The sequence below is a fragment of the Thunnus thynnus genome, chromosome 11, assembly GCF_963924715.1.
Source record: "Thunnus thynnus chromosome 11, fThuThy2.1, whole genome shotgun sequence".
NCBI lineage: Eukaryota > Metazoa > Chordata > Actinopteri > Scombriformes > Scombridae > Thunnus > Thunnus thynnus.
The window spans coordinates 29,892,311-29,916,851 of NC_089527.1; the positions used below are offsets into that span (position 1 = coordinate 29,892,311).

At 38.2% G+C, this 24,541-nt stretch overlaps 1 protein-coding gene across 3 annotated transcripts in view; it reads right to left on the reverse strand.

The window, feature by feature from the left end:
- Positions 1 to 1,346: 1,346 nt before the first annotated feature.
- LOC137193145 (interleukin-1 receptor type 1-like) overlaps positions 1,347 to 24,541 on the reverse strand; it is a 36,147-nt gene continuing 12,952 nt past the window's right edge. For all 3 annotated transcript variants that reach the window (XM_067604376.1, XM_067604375.1, XM_067604377.1), the window contains exons 2-12: positions 21,459 to 21,522; positions 19,834 to 20,080; positions 19,491 to 19,680; positions 17,007 to 17,157; positions 15,354 to 15,416; positions 12,382 to 12,508; positions 11,333 to 11,481; positions 11,003 to 11,140; positions 5,897 to 6,061; positions 5,318 to 5,463; positions 1,347 to 4,123 (exon numbers count right to left, since the gene is read on the reverse strand). In XM_067604376.1, the coding sequence (XP_067460477.1) occupies positions 3,875 to 4,123; positions 5,318 to 5,463; positions 5,897 to 6,061; positions 11,003 to 11,140; positions 11,333 to 11,481; positions 12,382 to 12,508; positions 15,354 to 15,416; positions 17,007 to 17,157; positions 19,491 to 19,680; positions 19,834 to 20,080; positions 21,459 to 21,519 (1,686 nt within the window). In that variant the 5' untranslated portion in view covers positions 21,520 to 21,522 and the 3' untranslated portion in view covers positions 1,347 to 3,874. The remainder of the gene's footprint in view (positions 4,124 to 5,317; positions 5,464 to 5,896; positions 6,062 to 11,002; positions 11,141 to 11,332; positions 11,482 to 12,381; positions 12,509 to 15,353; positions 15,417 to 17,006; positions 17,158 to 19,490; positions 19,681 to 19,833; positions 20,081 to 21,458; positions 21,523 to 24,541) is intronic.

The window sequence follows — 24,541 nt, forward strand, 5'->3', positions numbered from 1 at the left end:
CTTTCATTTCGTTTCAAAAAGCTCACGATCACGTCTTTGCTGCACGTGTGTGTGTGTGCGTGCGTGCGTGCGTGTGTGTGAGTAAATAAGGTAAAGCAGGGCAGTGAACATTTCCATCTGTTACCTGCCTGACTGCCTCCACCTAGCGACCACAACCTGCATCTGTCCACAGTGCAAACTGTCTCTCGTCCGGACGTCAGTCTGCGTGCTGCGACTGTCCAAATCCACGATTCATCAAGTCCACAAGGGACCTCAAGCAGACTTTTGGCATTTACTTTTTTCAGTTTTGTTATAGGTTAAATGATGTAGTGAGGTATAATGTACACAGTAGGCTATAATAAAATTCTGTAGGCCTGTAGATTTTGAAGTTTTTTTTTTTTAATCTTAAACTGAGGACTTTTCCAGGTTAATCAGTGCAGCATTGTCATACTAAAACAAGTAAACCAATCTTTCCTGAAATTTATTTGGAGGATAAAATCTCATAAACTGAATAAATGTATTCTTTTTCATAGTAAGGAGGACATACTGTAGACTTTGCAGTAATACTTAAAAGATGTCTGGGTACTCAGAAGTCAGTCTGGGGCTTTATTCCATGTAGGTAGCACTATTCTGGAAAAATACCACGAGATCTGGATTTATTTATTCATCATTGTGAATACTTTCAGCAAGCGCTTTTGACCAGAGGTGCTTTGTGCACAACTTTCTACCACATAGGGCATTATAGTAATATAATGCAGATGTTATCAGTGGTGGAATGCCTGTATTGTATAAATGGCACAGTAGGGAAATGCTTGTCTACTGCAACTGCAATTTGATTTAAAAGTAAGAAAATAGTGTATGAACAATTTGTAGTTTTTTCAGTGTTACCTTTTAAATAGAGACTGAATAGATGTCAGAAATTAAATTAGAAAATTTGTCTCCCCCTACTAGATCAAATCTCTAACAACAGATACATTAAACAGGCGTTTATAGGCTAAGAATATCCCCAAAATGTAAATTCTACAGAAGTTCATTAATTGCTGAATGATGTGGGCTGGAACAAAGAATGCTTCCTATAAATATGTCTATAATATTACTGATTCCCCCAACAAGCATTGCAAAATCCTTATTCTGTTGTGGCAAAATTGATGGATGCAAGTTACAAGTGCTAATTTCTAGTACTAAAGAAGACACTTTTCTACTTTTTTTTTTTATCAACGTCAAACTCATAAATGTCACTACCTTCTGCAACAAATACAATACAATACAATACAGATCTGGCTGATATTAATCTATATTTTTTTTGAAAAATGACTTTACCTTGATAATATGAAGAGAGCAAAAAAAATCATGAGCAACTTCAATAGTGCTGTGGTATGTTTTTTTATTCATAAGCAGATGTTTGTCACAGAAATTGATTTTATTGTCAAATTTTAAATAAATAACAAATATAGCTAGTCTTCTAGAAAAAAGAATGACCCCAAAATTAAAAAAAAAAAAAAAAATTGGTTACATTGGTTTATTTTATATTGATTTATATTCTTATATATTTGGGGACTTTTATTACTCCTTGTAGTAGCTTATTGTGTATGATCTTCAAAAACCGGAAGAGCCAGCAGTTATCTTCAAATTTTACAGAACAACCCTCAATAGAGCATATATACACACTATTAATTACATAATCAGACTATACATAGATGCTAGATTTCAAAGAATCTGCACCTCTGACACATTCATTTGAAAATAAAACCACACAAATGGTCACAGAATATAAATGACGTCTACATTCAGGAGTCAACTTCACATCAGTACAAGCTAGTGACAGCAGAACTCTGATATCAGCACAAAGTTGACGAGATTAAATGAAAATATCAGTGGTGCAGGGAAACAACACAATAAACAAACAAGAACAGATGCGCTTCCTAAAATAAAGGCTGTATCATCTCACTGATAGCAGTGAGAGTCCTGCCTGTGAAAACCCTGGACAGCTCCCATATCACTGGAGGTCCCAGGATCAGCACCTTGAACAGTGGTCATGAAACCATCAGAAAATGCAAAATTTTGCAGAATTATCTATATAATCTACCGGAGGAAAAGCAGGATTACATTAAAGACTGTAGTCTGAGCTACTGACAGTCTTGAATCTTTATCACAGCTGTACATACTTTCTTAGCTGTAGCCTTTGTTATGATCCAAAAGCCACCAACAGATTCAGAACCTGGTGGAAAATAAAACCACAACAGAAAATAATCATCATCTTAAAATATGGCTCTCCAACAGCTTGTCATCAGCTGATTAACAGTATTTCTTTTCCATGTTGCTGTAGCCAGGATTTTACAAATGTTAAAGTCACCAGTGCAAAGTCTCCCAGTGTACACCTCTCACTAAAATTGTTCATATTCCTTATATATATATATATATACACTTTTACTTATATTTTTTTATATTAATCTTTCTAAAAAAGTTGTTAAAAAGCGTAATTTTCCAGAAATGCAGACACCATGACATCAATGTCTTCAATGGCAGCTATGGCCCTGATACAGTATTTCATTTCATTGTGCATTACAAAGGAGAGCAGCTGGAAAGAATGCATGCAGGTCTGACTGATGACTATAGTACAGGTATTCTACACCTCGCCTATCTATTGCAGCAGACACATTCAGTTGACAGGCAATACCCAATGTCCTCCTCAAGAAAAAGACTGGATAATTGTTTCTTTTAATAATGTACACTGCAGTGCAGTGTTGTAGTACTCGAGTCCAGAACTGATTTTCAGGACTTGTGACTCGACTTGGACTTGAGCACTGATGACTCAAGTATTGACTGCATTCGGACTCTGACGTTGGAGATGAGGACTCAGACTTGTTAAATGATAAAGAAGTATACGTTTTTTTTGTTTGTTTGTTTTTGTTAGTTTTTTTTGTAACAGGCCCTTCTAATTTGGCATAAGATATTAGCTATATGAATTAGAGATGCACTGATGAATTGTCCACTGATCTAAAACGGCTGGGTTTCAGCTGATCAGCTATCGGTGACTGGCAGATTTGTCTCATATATGTAAGATTTTTTGCCGGTCAAATTTTTCAATCATAGCCATACTATAATACACATCACACATACAGTGGCAGCTGCGGCAAAGACAGTGTAGCCACACACACACACAACATGTTGTTGGTGTGGAAGTTCTTAAGTGTGAGTGAAGATGACACAAAGCTCACAATTTGTTATACCTTTAAGTCCAAAAATCCCCCAAAATCTTGTGTAATTCTTATAAAGAAAGAAAATCAGAATCTGCAAAATTTTCACAAAGATAAACCTGAGGCTGGTCATGTGATGATATGCACAGGGTTCTGTGGTCAAACTTGTGGATCATCATAAGTATTTGGGAGTGATCTGGTTCACACTGAGTGACTACATGGATCATGTCATAGGTGTAAACACTGTTTATAGTGCATAAAAAAGCTCAAGTAATTCACTGTTCATTTCAAAATACTGAGGACGTCTTTCATATCTGCTACATACAGATATACACTAAACTGTGTTTTATCTCTTTCTTCCTGAAGAGATTACTCAAACATCAGTGAATTTTAACATTTTTATGGTTATACCTTCTGTTGAGTACATTATGTTGTATGTTTTTTTATGTTATGTTTATTTTACACTTTCTATGTGTTTTTATTTTACATTATCTTGTGGGTATGTAGGTTGGGTGTGAGCACTGAAATGTTAATTATTTTATGGATAAATAAACATAATTTTGAAACTAAACTCTCATATCTCTCTGGATCTTATCTGCGTTATACTGACATTCTGTATACATACAATTGACACCTGTGATTTTCTTCACACATCTGTGTAAAGGGTGTTATGGGACTGGTGTCAGTCCATAAGGGTTTCAGATAATAGCAGACTTTGGAGATTTTGAGGCTGGCTTGGCAGGCATCAGGTATCGCACTCTCTTCCAAAAGCGCGAGTTCCATGCAGCAGCACCCCTCGAACCCTCTGGCCACCTAAGGGGGGCGCTACTGCGAATCAGGTGCTGCAAGCCAGGGGGAAGGTGTGTGTATCCCTGTGGCCCTGTGTCCCCCAGCTGGATCAGAATCACATTCATTTCCCTCTGGAACAGCGCATGGTGAAGCCCCAGCTGGAAAATGATCAATAGCAATTTATTACTCATTGAATGCTTAATATCAAAGAAATATCAAGCAGTATCAAAGAATTATTTGGCAATAGTAGTAGCAGCAAAGCTAGTATTGAAGCCTGTAATATCAATGACACCTCATCATTTTTTCTTTTAGCCCAGTTTTCTTAAAATATGACTTAATTATGATTACATGATTACAACTTGATAATCTCAGAATCTTAAGATAACAAATCATAATTTTCTGGTGCAGTCATTACTTTTTATGCAAATTAATCTACAGATAATCATGTAATGATAATCTAAATTTTATTTTTATAGACACAACTTAAGGCAGAAATCAGACAAAATGTGTATACTAACAGCTCATAATACATTTAATGATGCAACATTCTGCTCTCACAGATCTCAAAGTAACAATATTCAGTGTATGTATGTAGGGGAAATTCCCCTCATGTTTTGAATGCAGACAGTACAAACCCTCAAACAACAGCACCAGCTCTTTCTTCAACCCCCCAGGAATGCTGGCCAACAAGACATCAGTGATATTCCCAAACTTCTCACTCTCCAGACCATACACAACAATTTCTACAAAACCTTCATCAACTTGCTTAAACCCTGGTGCTTTCATAATTTGTAACCCCCAACTGGCAATTCAGAACTAAGCTGTTGTATCATTGATTTGACTCGCTGCTTCTCAGGTAACAGTCATCTCATCTGTTTTTCAGGTCTCTCATACTAACTATACAATAGATAAGTCGGCATCATTCATTTGAATCATTCACTAGTCATGGCCTTATGTACCAGTTTCTCCTTTCCCTCTTGTGTCTTGTTTGTAAAATGTTGTAGTTGTAGTGTTTAGTTCTTGTAGCTGTAGTGTTATAAATAAATATCCCTATTTATCGCCAAGTCATTTTAAATGGTAAATGGATCATAAGTGGAGCACTTATATAGCGCCTTTTTACCGTAACGGACAAAGCGCTTTACAATGTTTGCCTCTCATTCACACACACACACACACTCACACACCAATAGCAGCGGAGCTTTCATGCAACTGGAGCAACTTGGGGTTCAGTGTTTTGCTCAAGGACACTTCGGCACTTTGACAGGAAGAGCTGGGAATCAAACCATCCATCTTGCCTAAACTGTTTTAACAAACTGTTTTAATTTTTTAATCTGCATTTGTAAGACTTTTACCTGCCAGTCAAACCCTCCTACTACTGGGTTTTGGGGCGAGGTGGGGCGTTTGTCTGTGACCCCCATCCCTGATCCTGAACCAGGGGTGAGGATAACCATCAGTCTCCTGCTCTGCTTCATACGGTCCTCCACCAGCTCCAGATGGTCTGTGGGGTCAGACAGAGAGCTAGTTTGTATTGTTTCTGAAAATGGTTGCTAAGGCTTGTTCCATCACAAAAATGCTCCAGTGTTGTAAAGGACACTTTCCGAGAGGTTTCAAAGATTGTTTTTCTGGTTTTTCTGGTTTTTTTTAATTGAAATCACAATCTAAACCAAAAAAACAAAACAAAACACAATGACGATGTCATATGATATCATATGATGTACAGTATATTTATATGATATCATTAATTCTTATGACTTAGTCTTAGTCTTATTCAAAATATTTGAACAAGAGTCTTGGTGGACACAGCCAAAAAGTATTTTTCCCAGGATTAGTAATGCAGACCTTGCGGATGAAATTAATCACAGTGTCACTTCAGATTGTGTTTTGAAGAAGTCATATATTGGAGCCCGTGTATCCAAATAATATTAACTCACCTTCCCCAGGTATGTCATCCCTCCCATGGATGAAAAGTCGATAGCCGCACTTTTCCTCGAGCACAGAGGGCAAAATCTTTGTGACAAACTTGCAGAGTGTGTCCTCAGTGACATTGTCTCCACTCTGCATCTGGTAGACCACGTAGGCATCGAACGACTTTGCATCTGTGAAATACATGGTTGTGTACAAACTTCAGTTCAGTTAACTTTTGAAATATAGGGGTTTTTTTCCCTTGTGATCATTATGACCCACTGCAACCTTGTCATCACACCCTGCAATCTGCTGTTGGTGAATGTGAATTGTCATCATACAATTACAGTGCTGAAAATAGTCCTTTCGAATTATAGGGCGCATGAACATTTTGAAACCTAAATGTGAGCGTAAAGTTCCTGGAAAAATAGAGAATTACAGTGAAACTGTTATTTGTTTTGTTTGGACTTAATTCAAACTCTCTCATCTGGGTGTTTCGAAGCTTAAATCAAAGCAATGTGATTGAAGTGGGGTTGCAAAACTACAGCCAGAAGATCAGTAATATGTTCACTGATTTGTGAGAAAGAATTTCGGTTAAGAAACCCAATGAGTAACATTCAAAAAAAGAAAAGAAAAAAAGAACATATATGAAACTATGCTCCTGTGAAGATAAATATCCCTGCAGATCCACAAGAGCACTATACATAATTGTAGGTCACAGAAACTTACACTTCGCAAAAAATATGTTGTGCAGCCCTGCATATCTACTGATTGATTAGTTCAACTTTCTGTCAGGAGGCAGGTTTGAAACAGACATATTAAAGGTGCCCTCTGGAGTTTCTGACCACTAGTAGTGCTATGGAGGTCCCTGTTTTTCTGTCTATCATGCATGCACACAAGGACACACATGCACGCCCACAATCACTATTTACATTTCTGGTGTCAGTTACATGCTATTGATCAACAGTTTCATTGTGGTCATGCACAATGAAATGCTGCAATGCACCAGCAATGGCAGTAAAGTATAAGACAATGCACATTTTTAAAATATTACAAAAATTCACTTTGTAAAGTTTTATGTGGAAGAAAATTTGCTCAACATGTTTCTTAGGCCTCAAGGATAAAAACATTACTTGTCTTTTTAAAAAAAATCAGAATCAGAATCAGGTTTATTGCCAAGTAGGTTTGCACATACAGGAATTTGCCTGGGTGTTGTTGTGGTACATAACAGTCAAAATATACACAAAATTAAGTAATCCTAAATAATAAAAAAAGAAAGGCTTTACAGTAAAAAATATGTAAAATATATTCTAAGTGAGAAGAGCTGTTACAGGTTTAAGTTTTAAATAGAAGAGAAAGAGATGATATGTACAAAATATTGACCAGGAATAAACAGTATTTATACAACACGTAGTTCCGACCAAGCAATTTGATTGGTCAACTAGACATTTAGAACATACTCAAATCAGCATGACAGCACACTAAGCCGTGCTCAAATGAAAAAAGCCTCATCACTAAAAATATTACTCCGCCATTAATTAGAACTACAGACCGTGATGTTGCACTAACAACAACAGTCATTTCTGGGTAGACGACTGGCGCCTCGTTCCTGACCGCATCACTGTCGTGCAAACAATGATGGTAAAGCACACCCTCTCATGTAATATTGCTTAAATGCAGTGCGCAATCAATAGTAATAAGTAATACAGGTTGTGTTAATGTAACGCACCATGTTAGATCAAAGATCAACATGTAATATAACATGATATAACATGTAATATCCATGGGTGGGATAGAGTCCATGTCAGTGGGGGTCCTAGGCCTTGTTGATGAGGCCAGCTGCAGATGGAAAAAACTGTTCTTGTGGCGTGAGGTTTTGGTCTTGACAGACCTCAACCTCTTGCGGCAGGGGAGTTTTTCAAAAAGATTATGTCCAGGGTGGGAGGGGTTGGGCATGATCTTTCCTGCTTACCTCAGGGTCCTGGAGACATGCAGGTCCTGGAGGGATGGCAGAATGCCGCTGATCACCTTTTCGGCACAGCGGATGATACTCTGCAGTCTGTCCTTGTCCCTGGCCCTTGCAGCAGCGTACCAGATGGTGATAGAGGTGAGGATGGACTCAATGATGATGGTGTAGAAGTCCACCATCACTGACTTTGGCAGGTTGAACTTCTTCAGCTGCCACAGGAAGTAATTCCTCTGCTGAGCCTTCTTGGTGAGGCTGCTGATATTCTGCTCCCACGTGAGGTCCTGGGTTGTTGGCTCTGTTGGTGAACTGCAGGGATCCAAGAGTGGGTCTGTGAAGACTTCATTACCACAGAGGTCAGGGTGATGGGTCTGTAGTTGTTGAGCTCTGTGGTTTTTTGGGGACAGGGAGGATGGTGGAGGTCTTGAAGCAGGCTGGTAAATGGCATGTCTCTAGTGAGGTGTTAAAAATGTCTGTGAACGCTGGAGACAGCTGATCGCTACAGTGCTTCAGGGTGGAGGGAGGGACAAAGTCTGGTCCAGCTGCTTTGAGGGCGTTCTGTCTCTTGAACCGCCTGTTAACAACCATCTCCAGGGTGGAGAGAGTTGTCATTGTGGTAGGAAAGGAGGAGACCTCTGAGGTGGGCAGTGATGGAGAGGCCCGGGCCCCTGCTGGGGTGGGGGAGGAGGAGCTGGTGGTCTGTAGCTGGCTGATGGAGTCATGGGGGTTTGTCCGATTGTCTTTCAAATCGACAGTAAAAGTCATTAAGGTCATTTTCCAGGTGCAAGTTATTAGTGAAGTGGACGGCTTTCGGTTTGTAGCCGTTGATCTGTCTGAGGCCCTTTCAGATAGCCAAATAGTTTTCTGAGAACTGCTGTTGAAGCTTCTCAGAGAACAGACGTTTAGCATGTCTCACCGCCTTGCTAAACTTGTATTTAGCCTCTTTAAACCGGTTCTTGTCCCCACTCCTAAACACTTCTTCCTTTTCCAACCTTGGCTGTCTGACTTTAGCTGTAAACCAGGGTTTGTCTTACTTTAACTAACCCTGATGCGTGACAGTACACAGCTGTCCTCATGGAAACTGATGTATGACGTCACAGCCTCTATGTAGCTATTCACCCAGACTGTTGGTAGCAGTCCTGAAAACAACCCAGTCAGTACAGTCCACATATGTTTGGAGATCCTCCGTAGCTTCACTGGTCCACTTTTTGGATGTGCTCACAATAGGTTTATAGAGTTTTAATTTCTGCCTGAATGCAGGAATCAGGTGGACTATGGTGTGGACAAAGTGGCCCAATGCAGCGCAGGGGATGGTGTGATAGGAACTGCTGATTGTAGTGCAACAGTGATCTAAATTGTTCTCTTCTCTGGACAAACTCATGGGGTGAGTAGAAGGGTTTACAGTTGATGAAAAAGTGTCCAGAACAGAAGAACAGTGCTGCAGAGTCACTGTCACATCTTTACACCAGCCACTGTTAGTATAAAAACAAATACGTCCACCGTTCATTTTGCCAGAGAGCTCTGTATTGCGATCTGCTCTGAACAGCTGGAAGCCTGCCAGCAACAGCACAGAGTCTGGTATCAATCTACACAGCCATAGGCGCCTGAACAAGTGGAGCAAGTGGAGTAAATGCATCCCCATTATTCAATTAGGGGGTGCAAAGTTATGGTTTTGCTACCCCACATTTTGTCTTTCTAAAACTGAAATAACACAGTCAGTGCTATCAGGTGATTATATTTAAGTAGCTTATATCAATGATCATTTTACTATTTTTAGCAACTGACAAAAAGAAGTAATAAAAAAATAACACATTTTTGGACCCTTTGAGTTGGTTCTGATCGATTGGAGCAGACTGTGCAGTGAGAGACAGACAGACAGAGCGGAGCTTTTCCTCACAGCGTTAAAGTGCCTGAATTAACAAACAGTCAAATGTCCAGCGGTTGAAAGTGACTTATTTAGACTTCTACAGAATACTTTCCTTTAGTTTAAGTTTCAGTCAGACTTTGGATGAAATTATTTTTAAATATCAGGATGCGTCACTCCATGTAATGATCTCTCCTTTCATCCAGCTGCTCTGCGTTGTGTTTTCATTATTATGATTTTTCTCCCATTTTCTCATACAGGCTAAATGAAAGGTACAAGTTTACTCTAAGGGGGGTTTCACAATAAGGTTTCAACTAAAATGGCCCTTTCAAGTCTTGAGGAGCAAAAGTCACCTTCTGAGTTGTGCATCAAAATAGTCATTGATATGAGATAATGTAAGTTAAAATTACCTGATTTTGAAGTTATGATTATTTATTCCTGTATAACATTACAACTACATCAGCAAGTGGTGCTAATAGCTCCCACTAGAACCTGTGTGTATAATAAACAGGCGGGATTGGAATTAGATAGTTGTTGTGAGTCCATATTATTTGTGCTTTGTTGCAATTGTTAGACTTTGAAGATGCTTTGTGAGTACTGAGACCAGCAACCCTCAGCTTTAACATTGTTTAACCAGGTTTAATTATACAAATCATATGGTGATGTGTTGTGAGACTATTTCATTTATGAGCTGATTGTCCTTGTTTGGCCTTGAACATGGCCTGGTAGCCTGCAACCTACTACCATTTAAGGCTACAAAATGTTTTTATAAATATAATGTCAAATATGAAATACACACACTCTCTAAGTTTGCTCCCCCATTTTAAAACATAACGAGGCACCCATGCACACAGCCAAGTTTTCGTGAAGCACGGAACGTTTCCCTCTACAACAAATTTCCACAGAGCACCATCAAAGGAGTAGTTCAGCATTTTGGGAAATTCACTTATTTGCTTTCTTACCAAGAGCCACACATGTGCTGTGTTAAGACTGTGTGAAGTATGGCGTTGGAGCCCTGAGGCAATTGTCTTAGCATGGCATAAAGATTGGAAGCAGGGTGAAACAGCTAGCTGAGCTCTGTCCAAAGTACATAGCTTGTTTGTCTAATCTGTATACAAACAGACATGTAAAAACAGCTGGTGGTGGTTTTTGGGGAAGTTCAAACGGTGAAATAGGTAGAAAACATAAACCTTTTTTTTTCCATTTATTCGGTATGGACTTAAAATAACTGCAATGCTATCCTTTGACCTTTAAATCCTCAAAAAAAAAAAAAAAAAAAATTTAAAAAAACATTTTCTTCTTTACCTTTATTGTGACGGCTTAGTGGGAGGTAGGGTCTGAAGAGGAGAGCAAGGTCGATGGCGAAGCACTTGACCATGATGGCCACGAACACACACAAGAAGAATGCACACATCCCTCCAATGACCAGTGGAATTATTGTCTCTGGAAGACAAATAATGAAAATGTATGTGTGTATGGTATCACTTCAGGATTAGGCTGGAGATAGTGTACTTTTTTCTTATTGTTAAGAAATTTGATAAAAAGACTAAAACCAACAATGGATTGATCCCACTAGGTATTAGCCATGTAGCCAAAGCCTGATATAGTCTTACCCATGAGTGTTCTGTCACTAACCTCTTTGCTTAAGAGTTAAAATGGCAGACACCTCCTCATAATAGCCATCGCCAATGCATTTAAACTCATCCTGGAAATCTTTAGCAGACACTCTTTCAATGGTCAGGATTGCAGTGGAGATGGTTTTCTTTGAAGGCTCTTCGTCAACTCTTAACAAGGACACAGAGTTTAGTTCATTAACAAAAAAAGATCGATGTCATCATTATCTTTGATTACAGATAATGAAATGATAAACTGGATCAGTGAAGCAAGACATGAAAATGTATGAAATAGGAAGTGAAATTTGAAAATATTCAGTTGGCCACAGTAACAGGGAAAGTTCTGAAAGTGGAACGTTTCTCTGAGCTCACTGAATATCTGATTTTAAGAGGCAGGCCTACGAGCATGATTTGTGACATCACAACCAGGTTGGAAGCCAGTCGAGGTCCAGTATGCAACTTACACAAATGTGATTTGGAAACTTGAAGCCTCCAGTGCACAAACACTGGGAATTAACTTTACAGTGAAGTAAGAGACATCATGTGTGCAGCAGTTAAACTTTTGAGATGAATTTTATTTGCATATTCATAGATTGTGGAATTTTGGAGGGAGAAGGAGTAGATGCCATAATAAGGATTTTAATGTGGTAATTATACTTTTTTTCTGGAAAAACCATATCAGACACACATTATTGTTCCAAACAGAGTATGTTTGTATGTCTTAATAAATGTGTGGAGGGGATCTTTAAGTTTAGACCGAAATGTCTCAACAACTATTGGATGGGTTGCCATGAATTTCGGTACAGATTAGAGGTGTTCAGCACCTGTACAAACAAATCTTTAACACCGAATCTTCCAACTGAACTGACTTTACTGAATCAGCATTGTCACTGACCAAATCAGTAGCTTTTAGCATTGGAATGAATTTACACCTTTAGTTAAGACTTTCATGACATTTGTTTAAGCTTTATAGTGACACAATTTCTACCGCCTTTTGCATTTCACACATATACACACTGGTATATACTGTATTTGAGTTTTGAATACTGTGCTGCTTTTGATTATGCTTACGTGTTGATGGCTTGATTGTACCCATCTGCCTTGTTGAAAGGGATTCCGTTAACATTCCAGCTAGCCTTACAGTTTTTTCGCACATTAAAGCCACAGATAACTGAGCAGTTCAGCTTGGTCTCAGAGCCTGGCACAGAAACAAGAACAAGACAGATTTTACTGGAGATATCTGACACGCAGTCACATGGAGGTAAAAATCATTCAGACACAGCAATCTCTGCTCATTTATTTGAGTGGCTTTGTAGACATGGCAGTGGCAAGTGGCAAATGATGAGAATGTAATAAAATAAAATGGATTTAAAAGCTATAACAATATTAATAATAATAAAATAAAGGGAGATAAAAACTAGATTAAAAAACTAGATAAAATAGATTAAAAAGACAAAACGAGATAAAAATGATAAAAATGTAATAAAATAAAATTTGAAATTAAAAAAAATTAAACTAGATTAAAAAGACAAAACAAAACAAAACAAAGACAAATAAAATCAATAAGATGGGCAAAAATATATAATAATCTCAAAGCTGGGGTGCAGGACTGTCTCCTCCTTCTGGCAGTGAGAGTAAAGGGGGGCGCTCGGCTGTGATTGCCTGAGTACAAAGACGTTATAAGGATGAGGGGAGAACTTTTCTCTTTGTTTGATGACAATTGAAGTAAAGTTAGACTTTTCTGTTGGCTTTCCAAATCATTTAAAAAAAAAGACAAGATAAAGAGAGAGAGAGCTGAGAGCACCAGCGAGCGAGAGAGACAGCAGCTGTGGTTGAGCAAACTAGAGAATGAATGAAGAGAGGAAGTGCTGGTAATGAGGAAGCCAATGAATCAGATCAATAAATTGTTATTTTCTGATTGTTTCACTGAGGTTATATTCTAGAGCACAAACATGCCCACACACCTCTGCTCAACCCTGCAGCCTGATTTGGTCTGAATACGGCCTAACACAGGCATGCAGTTATCATGCTCACCCCGAATGGCAGGCACACAGAGAGGGCTGGTAAAAAGGTCGGTCCACTGGCCCAAAAATGTATTTTTTGACAGCCCACTGGGATGTGTCCCAGTATGCCGAGGGTCTGTACACACTGGCTGTAACCTACTGTTGGGGCTATAACAGTGGATAAATTGTTCTAAGCTTCACAGAACCCCCAAGAAATGACTGGTTTCACTATCAGAATTTGATCCATTCAGTCCGATAACATTTGGAAAGTCTAGAAGAGCCCCACGATTAACCAAACAACGTCATGCTGGCCAAACATTCCTGCACTGGAATGTTGCCCTCGACATGAGATCTAAAAACTCACTGTGAAACACAGAGAGATTTATCTGGCGGTGATAGGCTTTATCAGCTTTGTGTGAACTTGTTTGGCAAGGGCTTGAATGTAACAGAACATTCATTTATATGTAAAAGTTCCACACGACAGGTTTAAGAAAAATAATCAAATAAGAGATCAAATAAATAAAATTTTCACAACATGAATACAATAAAATAAGTGAATAAAATAAAATTAAAATGTATAGAAATCATTCTTAAACAAAAGCCAGGCTGAAGAGGCAGATTTTTTTTGCTGTCAGATACTCAGGCAGACTGTTCCAGCTGCTTGGAGCATAAAGGCTAAAAGCTGCCTCACCAAAGGTTTTAGTCCTGCACTTTGGATCAATTAAAAGAGACTTGCCAGAGGACCTGAGGGGCCATACTAGTTCATACACAGTAAGCATGTGAGACATATAGGCTGGTGCAAGACCACGAAGTGCTTTAAAAACAAGTACAACAATTTAAAAATCAATACGGAAACTGACAAGTGACCAATGTAAGGACTTTAAAATAGGTCTGATGTGTTCTATTCTTCTGCTCATGGTCAGCACTCGGGCCGCAGAGTTCTGAATCAGCTATAGCTGATTTATAACTTTTTTGGGTAAACCAGATAGGAGAGATTTATAGTAGTTCAGCCTGCTCAATATAAAAGCGTGCAATAGTCTCTCTGTGTCACTGTGACACAGAGAGAGAAGTGGTCACACTTAAGCAATGTGTTTGAGGTTCTAAAAAGTAGATGTCATGACAAACCCCACACTGAGCTTAAAGTTTAATTTTGAGACAGAGACCACACCAAGGTTTCTTGCTTGTTGTCTCTGGTAAGTTCTAAGGAATTTAATTTTGTGGTCAGTTTCTCTCGCTGAGCTTTTGAACCTATGGTTAAAATTGGCAGTGCCTTGCTTGAGAAGAGTAGCTACATCTGTGAAGGGCTCGCTGTGGATGTTTTTTAAATTAGTTTATTCATTTGTATGCATCTTCAAGAAGTGAATGTACACGTAAGGAAAATGTTTTACAGTGACCAGACTCCTACATGAGGTAAATCAGACATTTTTGTCTAAAGTAATTTAGCAGTTTTTTGCAATTTTGTACAGATATTCATGGTCCCCTGAGGAGGAATACAAATTACTTTATTCCAAAAGATGGTTCCTACTAACTTTGGTGATCCCCTGACTTTTTATCTGACACCACAAAGAGGTTTACATGTAAGGTTTTGAGTGAAATGTCTCAATATCATTTGAAAGGATTGGATGTAATGTGGAACACACATTCATGTTCCCTTGAGGATGTCATAACCCCTGAATTGTCCTTGAGATGGACTCTGCTTGTTCTGACTATGGCTCCAGGAAAGTACCTTTCTAACTTTCTGATTATTAAGTTTGTTAACTTTTAACAGAGCCTTACTGGTATTACACCAGTACTGATAATATTTATTTGAATCAATGAAAATACAGTTCTAACATTAGGCCTACATTGATCAAAACAAGTTCACAGCTATCTCACCCAACAAGAATATACTGAATAGCAACATTAATATACCATCAATAATACATGATTTAACCGCACAAAATGTACAGGTACTGTAAGGGATTAAGTCGATATAGGGATTGTTGTATTTGCAGTGTTATGACAGCACTTTGGTGTTATTAGATGAAGCATTTATCTTACCTTCATCAGCAATCTGCTCCTTGTTTAACACGATTAAGGGTGTTTGATTGTAAACAAGAGGCTCTGTGGGCAAGCAAACATAAAACACAAAATAAAACTCCTTTCTGTTCTTTTGTATAGGACACTTGCAAATGATCTCATTCCAGTGTTATAACTCGAATCAATAATCTTCACCGGGTACACACAAAAATAGTGTCAACTCTTTTTTCTCTAACCCAAGGTTGTCCTCACACAGTGTACAAAATATTTCAAATTACTTTCTATTTTAAATATTCATAGTTATAACATTTTACCAGCTGTTACTTGTGAAATGCAATGACTGTTTCATGTAGAGTGCTGTTCCAACACTAGGGTTTACTTGTTGCTAATCTTGACAGAGTGCAACAACACAGTCACAGTGAAATTTGTGCTAATAAAGCCATGCAAAAAATCACTTTATTGTCAGTCTAAATATTGGAGGTGTTCAGTGTGTAAAAGGGCAAATCATGAATACCGTATTTGTATCAGTAGCTTTTAGCATTAGATTTCCATTAAATACAGTATTTTATTTTGACAACATGAAAGAAGAAGACTGATCCTGTCATTTTGGTGGAATTATTAATGATTATAAATAATGAAATCACTGCTGCTGTGCCACATTCATAGACTTTCACTTAGTGAAATATAAAAACATCCGATGTGACTGTACCGTAAATTGTGTTTGCAACTGTAGTGTGAGTGTGTACAGTACATTTAAATGTATAATACAATAAGTCAGATGGACAATATTAAAGTTCAGCAATTTAATTACTGGTAAATCTAATTTTTGGTGGTGGTAAGTCAGAATCATTCTTAGCAAACTACATTGACTATAGCTCAGTGTAGTAGAATCAATACTTGAAACATATAGACAGGGGTTAGTCACTATGCATAAATGTACCACCTATGATATGTTGGAAAATTTGTTTTGAACATATTTTTTAAAAATATCACGGACAAAAAAGTCTCTTTAATTTCCAGGTTAGTCATGAAGCTTTGATCACCACTAACATTTTTAGACCTACAATGGCGCTAAAGTGCACTAATCTGAGAAGGTAGACAGTTGCAGATATTCCTGCTAACCATGTCTTTGTTAACACTGGGTTCTCTATCAACAATTTAGCCTATTTTGGAAAATGAGAAAATTCAACATCACTAAAGCTAAATGTGTGGCTAAGTGGAAATGTCAAAGGTTCTGAGGAATACACATAGAAAAGGTCCTATTTAGAACAATCAGATACTACTTTCCCTGTTATTTTGTTGAAGACTGTGTTGAGCTATATGTAACTCAGCTATTAACTAATAACTGGATGAATGTGTTGTTTCTTGATATAATTTCCAAAAAATATGTCAGATCTGCCACATATCTGTATTTATGAGGTTTCATTACTAGAGGTGCCATTACAAAAAGAACCACATTGCCTTGTTTTGTAAATGTAAGTCTTCTTATTCTGGATATAATTACTAAATGCTTACCTCTTACATGAGGTTGTGGTATTTTGAATGATCCATCAAGAATCAGATGATTTTTGCCTCTGTCATCATTTAACAGGTAAGTTGACTAACAGCTAATCTCTTGTACTCCTTTTGACTCCTATTACTCCAACTAAAGGCTTATAAAAAGTGCTCTCTCACCCATAACTATTAACTTCCTGGAGCCTGAGGAGTTGTACACCATGTGATTGTGTTTCCAGGTACAAATGCAAGTGTAGATGCCCTCATGATCTTTGCTGGCATTAAACCGCCACAGGTCAGCTTCATGTTCACCTTCAAGAATACTGAAGTCCTGAAGCCGGTGCAGCAGGGGCCACAGTCATGAGGAGGAGAAAGATAATATGCAAATGTTCAGTGATACTTTAATTTACAACAAATTGATATGCAACTTTTATTTCCTCAGAAGTTCCTAGAAAGGGCTACGTAATCTGCTACTACAGTACTACAATTGGTACACTCAGGTTTTGTAGGAGAGAAGAGAGAAATGATGTAGGAGTTCCACAGAAAAAAAACAACAGCACAGTTGAGTGGAGATATTATTTCCACATAAATTTCCTGGGAATAACTGTAAAATTCTTACAGCTAGAAAACCAACAAAGATCTGTTTGGTAACCTAACTGGATATTCATTTCGTATTGGAAAACATATTTCTTATATTGATTATACTGTACATTTACCTGTTATTGACAGCAGACAGACAAACTATACTTTTGCACGTTCAGCTGACCTGTTGACCACTTAATAACACGCTCTAAGGTGCTACAACAGTTACCAACAGACTCCCTTGTCTTACTGTACATTGGTACCTTTGTTAGTGAAGGCCAAAAATATACTATATTACTACTGTTGCACACAACACCAGGACTGTAACCAGAACTTTCCTGAACTGTTACAAATACTGGGTTCCCATTGATTAGATATAATTCTTTTTAACAGATATCATTTATCAGTTTACCAAAATATAAAGTTTGATTATTTTGATCTTGAAATGCATCATAACTATTCATGGCTGTTCACAGCAGTCACATTCAAGTCAAGTTACATTTATTTATATAGCACATTTAAAAACAATGCAAGTTGACCAAAGCCCTGTACAGAACAAAATCAGGCAATAAAAACAGAATGAAAGACTAAAAACAAAACAACCACATAACATATAGCACAAATCAACAACATAGTTGAGGCATAGAGTAAGAATCCATTTCAAGAGGATCCAAATGCTAAAGAATAAAAGTTTTGAGCCTGGAATTGAAGGGATCAATGAAGGGTGCAGATCTGATAGAGAGGGGGATGGTGTTCAACAGTCTAGGGGCTGCAAGAGCAAAGGCGCAGTCCCCCCTGAGCTTAAGATTTGTTCACAGGACAGCCAGGAGCCCCAGGTTAGATGACCTTGGAGTCCTGGAGGTGGAATAAGGGGTTAAAATGTCACAAATATAGGAGGGGGCCTGCCCATTTAGGGCTTTAGAACCTTGAAATCGATCCTGGACTGCACTGGAAGCCAGTGGAGAGAGGCCAGAATAGGGCTAATATGGGCCCTCTTCCAGGCACCTGTCAGGAGCCGGCTGCGGCGTTCTGGACCAATAACAGGTGGGATAGGGACCACTGACTAATCCCTGTGTATAGGGATTGCAGTAGTCTAAACAGGAGGAAAGGCATGGTTGACTTTTTGAAAGTCTTGGAATGAGAGGAAAGATTTGATTTTAGCAATAGTGCGGAGCTGAAATAAGCTAGCTTTTACTACTGCATTGACCTGCTTGTCGAGTTTTAAGGTGGTCAAATATCACCCTGATGTTTTTAACATGGGGATTGATGATTTGGTGGAGTCAGAGGGGCCAAATAGGACAACTTCAGTCTTGCTCTCATTTAGCTGCAGGAAGTTTCTTGCCATCCAACAGTTGATGTCCTCAAGGCAATTCATAAGACTGAAAAGGTTGCACTGGTCGTTTGGTTTCAGGGGGAGATACAATTGTGTGTCATCTGCATAGCAGTGGAAAGAAATGTTGTACTTTTGGATGATTTGACCGAGGGGAAGCATGTAAATAGAAAACGGAATGAGACCTAGGATGGATCCTTGTGGGATACCGCAGGAGAGACTGGCTGGGGGAGAGGAAAAATCGCCTATGTTGACAGAAGAGTTTCTATTGCTGAGAGGTAGGCAGGGCGAATAACACCAACCCTATACTGGAGATGGTTGATTAAAATGTTACAATTAAAATTAAAATTAAAATGAGTAGATTCAGGGTGGTACAGTAGCTGGAGTCAACGGAAAGGAGCAGGTCATTAGATACTTTCAGCAAGGTAGGTTCTGTGTTATGGTGGGTCCTAAAACCAGACTGGAATTTTCCAAGATGTTATTTTGGTGTAAATACAGCAGAAATTGATATAGCATAAACTTTTCAAGAACTTTCGATAAGAATGGGAGTTTAGAGATTAGTTTATAGTTACTAGACAGGGTAGTGGGTTGCGTTTTAACAAGAGGGGCTTGACCACTTTGTGCTTGAAGGAGTTTGGAACAGTACCAGTTGCCAGGGTGCTGTTGATTATGGAGAGGATGCTGGTGTGAAAGTGAGTTTTAGTGCATTAAAATGAGTTAAAGTGTGTTCAAGTGAGTTAAAGTGCCCATACCTTGTACCAGGTGAATGTTCCATTCATAGTTTTACACACTTTCCTGAGAGGATCTGGACATCTGACCATTTTGTTCTGGTCAGAGTTATCAATTTCTCCATAGAGTAATTTTTCATTCATCCTATAGCTTGCATTGAAGACGTCAACTTTCAAAGGATATTTGTGACAATCTCCTGTTGGAGTTTTATACCTAGAAGAGAAGCAACATGTCTCTGTCATTCACATCAGGGGCCATATCAACAAAGTATCTCTGTGAAAAGAATGATCTCACTTTAATGAAAGAAAATAAATAAAATTAATCTCTTAAGTTTCCACAATGTTTGATAGAAACAAGTATTATTACCGGCCAATGTAAACACCAGAGTCCTCAGTGGAGAGGTTTAAGAAAAAGAGCGCAGCACTGTGGCGATGTATCCTCTTTTTCTCATCAGAGGAGATGTACTCCATCTGGGAGCTATTTTTGTACCACATGAATGCTTCATCAGAGAGGTTCCTCCCTTGCGGCCTCAAAGGGTCATAATGAAATGATTCACCTTCAAGGAGGTTAAATGATTTCAAGCTCCGGTCCTTACATGCGGGCTCTGCTCTAGCTGAAAATGAGAGATGATGATGAAAGTGAAAAGCATAATATTATTACTTCCTAGATGTGTTACTTGCACAGCCAGATATTGAAGAGGACCATACTATTACAATCTTTGTTTGAAACTTTGTATCTGCAATACTTAAAAGAAGGCGGTGAAATTTATGGTGATGATGATGGTGGTAAAAATATATTTTTAATTCACCCCTGCATCTGTTCATAGATCATAGGATAGAGTCAAAATACAGTAGATGAGGGAGCACTTCTGCAGCACAGATTATTATCGTTATCATATTATTATAAGCATTATTTGACCAGGTAAGATCCCATTGACATTCCAAACCTCATTTAAAAGAGGGTGATGATAAAAAGATATTTAATAATGGTTTACATGCTACTTATAATAGGGGGTTATTAAGTGTTTATACACAAGCACAAATCCCCAACAATTATTTATAAATGTGTTAAAAATGACAGGAATTATGTAATTATATATAACTATGTTCTACTGTAACCCCCTGAACAGGGGGAGTTAAAATAAAGTGTTACCTAAAAGGGTGACCTGGCAGACATGAAACAGGCAGGAAAAACATTTAGTACTATTGTATTAAGTATGTATAGAAGGATAAAGATAAGGATATTATAGAATAAAATATAAAAAAAAGTCAACATATTCCATAAAAAGACTTAAAGCCACAATGTGTTCATCCATCTCTGAATAGGCTACTTTATGACTTCCCTGCCCCATCTGAGGAAATTTTCAGCTGGAGGTTAATACACATTTAGTGTTCTAATGAGTATTTCCAGCAGCAGGACAGTGTGTGTGGATTGAGTCTAAATAAACTACAGTTTGTGTGTTCATGGTAATGAAGGAACATATCACCCAGTGTAATGGTCTGACTCACTGATGTGTTTTTAATAGTTTTTGACAACAATGAAGCTCTATGGGACAGAGGAATAAGATACACAGACAATATTTGTTAATTGTTTATACATCCATTGAAGGTTTTGGTCTTATTGTGAGATGTGTTCTTTAAGTCCTTACTGTTTGCTGTAAGATTATTAATAATCCTGTTACTATGCAATATAAGTACAATTTACTTCATAAAACCCTAATACAGATACATGAAGTCATAGTTCATATTCAGACCCTGCATCCTCTAAATACAATCACTCTTCCATTTATGCGTACAGTATATGCATGCAACTACCCTCAGTTAATGTAGTCTACTGCGGTAGCTACTGTATCATTTAAGACACTTTCCACCATAAGTGCAGCTTCAGTACTTTGAGTGTACTGTATATGCTGGGTTGATTCAACAGAGTCGACTTCTTACATGGTTACAGCTGCATAAACAGATCCATTATATCCAATACGTGTACACTACCTGAATATTCAGATGCAGATATCACCATTAGGATGAAGAAGAGAAGTTGGGAAGAATCCATTTGCTGAGAGAAACAGAATACATTCAATGTTAAATTATACTGTTAAATAACATGTGTCAGTCTTGCAAGAACCTTCAGTCTTAAGGTTACTTCCTGAAACTCCCTAGCAGAAGGAACCCACTTCTGCAGAATGATATGATCACAACAGTTTCGTAATCATTCTATGAGGAAATTCTTTATTAGAAGCACACAGCGGATGTTAGAGGGCTCAATCATGTTAGAAGGGAAATCACATGTTAGAGGACTGTGAGGATGTGAGATTTCCCTGATAACGTGGTAGTTCTATTTGTATACTTTGTTTTTGTATACTTGTGATATGGATGCCAGTGACATAATTGACTGCACTTGAGGCTTAATATCATAGTTAGAATATGCACCTAGAAAAAGACAAGAACAGACAATTTCTAGTCTGCATTTGCATTCTTAGTTAACCAACTGTATCATTATCCGAGTATTGTAAAAGATTAAATTTTGATTCATATAAGCAGTTGATCACTGTAATCACTATAAGTGGTTTCCACTGGTACTATACTTACAGTGCATTCAGAAAGTATTCAGACCCCTTCAGTTTTTTCATATTTTGTTATGTTGCAGCTTTATGCTAAAATCATTTAAATACCTCATAAATCTACACTCAATACCCCATACTGACAACACAAAAACAGGGTTTTAGAAATGTTTGCAAATTTATTAAAAAGGAAAAACTGAAAGCCACTTTATTTATCATCACTATTAACACATAGAAACATGGAATACCATACTCCTTCATAAGGATGAATTACCATGGATATCCCATATATGAGTACAGAACTGGGAAAAACTGCATTCACCGACTATGCTCCTCATAGGTGGAATAAGCTTCAGGACTCCCTTAAACTAGATCCATTTTTATCTCTAGAACATTTTTAAGATTCTGTTGAATGATTAACGTACAATGTTCAATGTTTAATGTATTTTTTCTATGTAATTTATTTATTTATTTTATTTATTTACTTATTACAGAGAAGGAGGGTTGACTTCTCATCAAACTTGACAGGTTGAGCTTCTGAACCCAACTTTTGACCTTCCGGCCCCACCATGAAGCAATCAGAGAGCATCAGGTCATCATAAGTCCGGCTCTCCTATGCACCACGCTGCAACCTCTGGGGCTAAAAAATGAAACCAATGCAGAAGTGCCAAAAACTGCAGTTCCTTGAATGGCCACTAAAAGCTGGCTCCAAAAGCGAGTTATTCTCCATAGACCCCAATGTTAAAATGCCCAATTTTACAGCAGAAATAAACATGTTAAAGCCTGGTACAAAAAACGATTTTGGTCTCTATAGCTAATTTCCCCTTTCATGACAACTGTACAGGGGTTGAATTTTTTATAACCCACCCACTTAAATAAAGTTACGCATAATTAAGGACATGGCCGCTTTGAGTGACAGGTTGCTAGCTGCTAGGTGTTTCAGCAACCAGGCTTCTGCCTGACTCAGCTCCACCTATCTGCCCATTTTTGATTAGCCGGGAGTTAGGCGGAGTCAGGCACTGCCATGGTGACAGCCAGAGCCGCCCACTTTGAGCTTCAAAACCACTCTTCAGAGACCAGTTGGTGACATGACGGTGGCTACATCCATATTTTACAGTCTATGCTATGCACCAATCTGGGAGAAGCTGGGTGGATCCTTATCAGTCTGTGTGCAGGATAAGGTCAGGTCAGTGGCACAGGTCACCAGCTGCAGCCCTACGGGACTGATGAGAGAACAGCCCACAAGGGTGTTGATTACATGGTATGTGTGATAGGAGGTGGGATAGGATTAAAAAAAACAGAGCATATAAGAGCCTGTGTGCAGGATAAACACATGTCATCAGCTGTGGGGTCATAGAGGAGTAACAGTTTTCAAAATCCTGACAACAGTGTATTAATCTGTCTCAACATTTCATATGTAGTGAAAGACAGAGCATCTCTCAGCATGAAAGTATTTTGATTTATGCAAAAGCATGACAACTGATCAAAGTAATTTTAAAAAAGAGCGCGGTAGCTACAGATATCATGGTGGTGTGAATGCTTGAGTAACATCTGTCAAATGAATATGTTCTACTAGGAAGAAATTAGCAGCAATTGCAGCAGCAGTTTCACGAGCATACAGTATCTGCACAGGGCAGAGTTATCTTATCTTATTTTCAACACAGCAAGTTCCTCAACACACAGTTAAACTCTACTCTATTCATTAAAAAAAACAATTTCTCATAAAGACAGCTTTGTAATACACCTTCGAAGAGTCATAATTTAAGTATTAAATGAGTACATTTTTTACTATCTTCAATAAAACAAATGGTCTTTTTTTAATAAAAAAGGGTCCAGCATTGCTTCATTGGGTATGAATTGTAGGCTCATCCATGGTCCTGCACATCCACTATCCTAACACAGAAATGTTTTGCTATCCCGGAGCTCAGGCACTCCACATTAATTCAGTGCTCCATTAGGGGTGTGCCTGAATACACATATGTTATTCGGCACAAAGCACAAATAGTGTTTTTTTTTGTTTTGTTTTGTTTTTTTACAAATATTTGTTTCATACAAATATTTTAAAAATTATTTGTTTTCGAGAAGAAAAAAAAACCGTCAAATACCAGCACGCAGGTTGGTTACATTGCTATCTCAGTCTCTCTCCTCTGCTCCACTGTTAAGTTCTATCAGCAGGTCTCAACTAAGGGAGTCACATCCACCTGCTACATGACACATATTTCATAATTTGGACATAACTCCTGGAGTTGGGGGTGTTCCCCAGAGATAAAGCTGAGCTACTGACACAGGCGAAGTGCCCTCAAGGGACTCTCCATAACCTGTTGTTCCCCTTCTCCTTTCTACAGTTAGGTTGTAAAAAATAGGCAATAAATGAAAAGTGTAATCACCTTTGAAGTTCTTCCCTACTTGTTACACAGTGTGCTGTCTCTGTGTTATGGGTGTATAAATAGGTAGAGGTCTGTCTGCAATTAGGTGGTGAATAAAGTTTTAGCCCAGTATCAGCGCAGTCGCCTG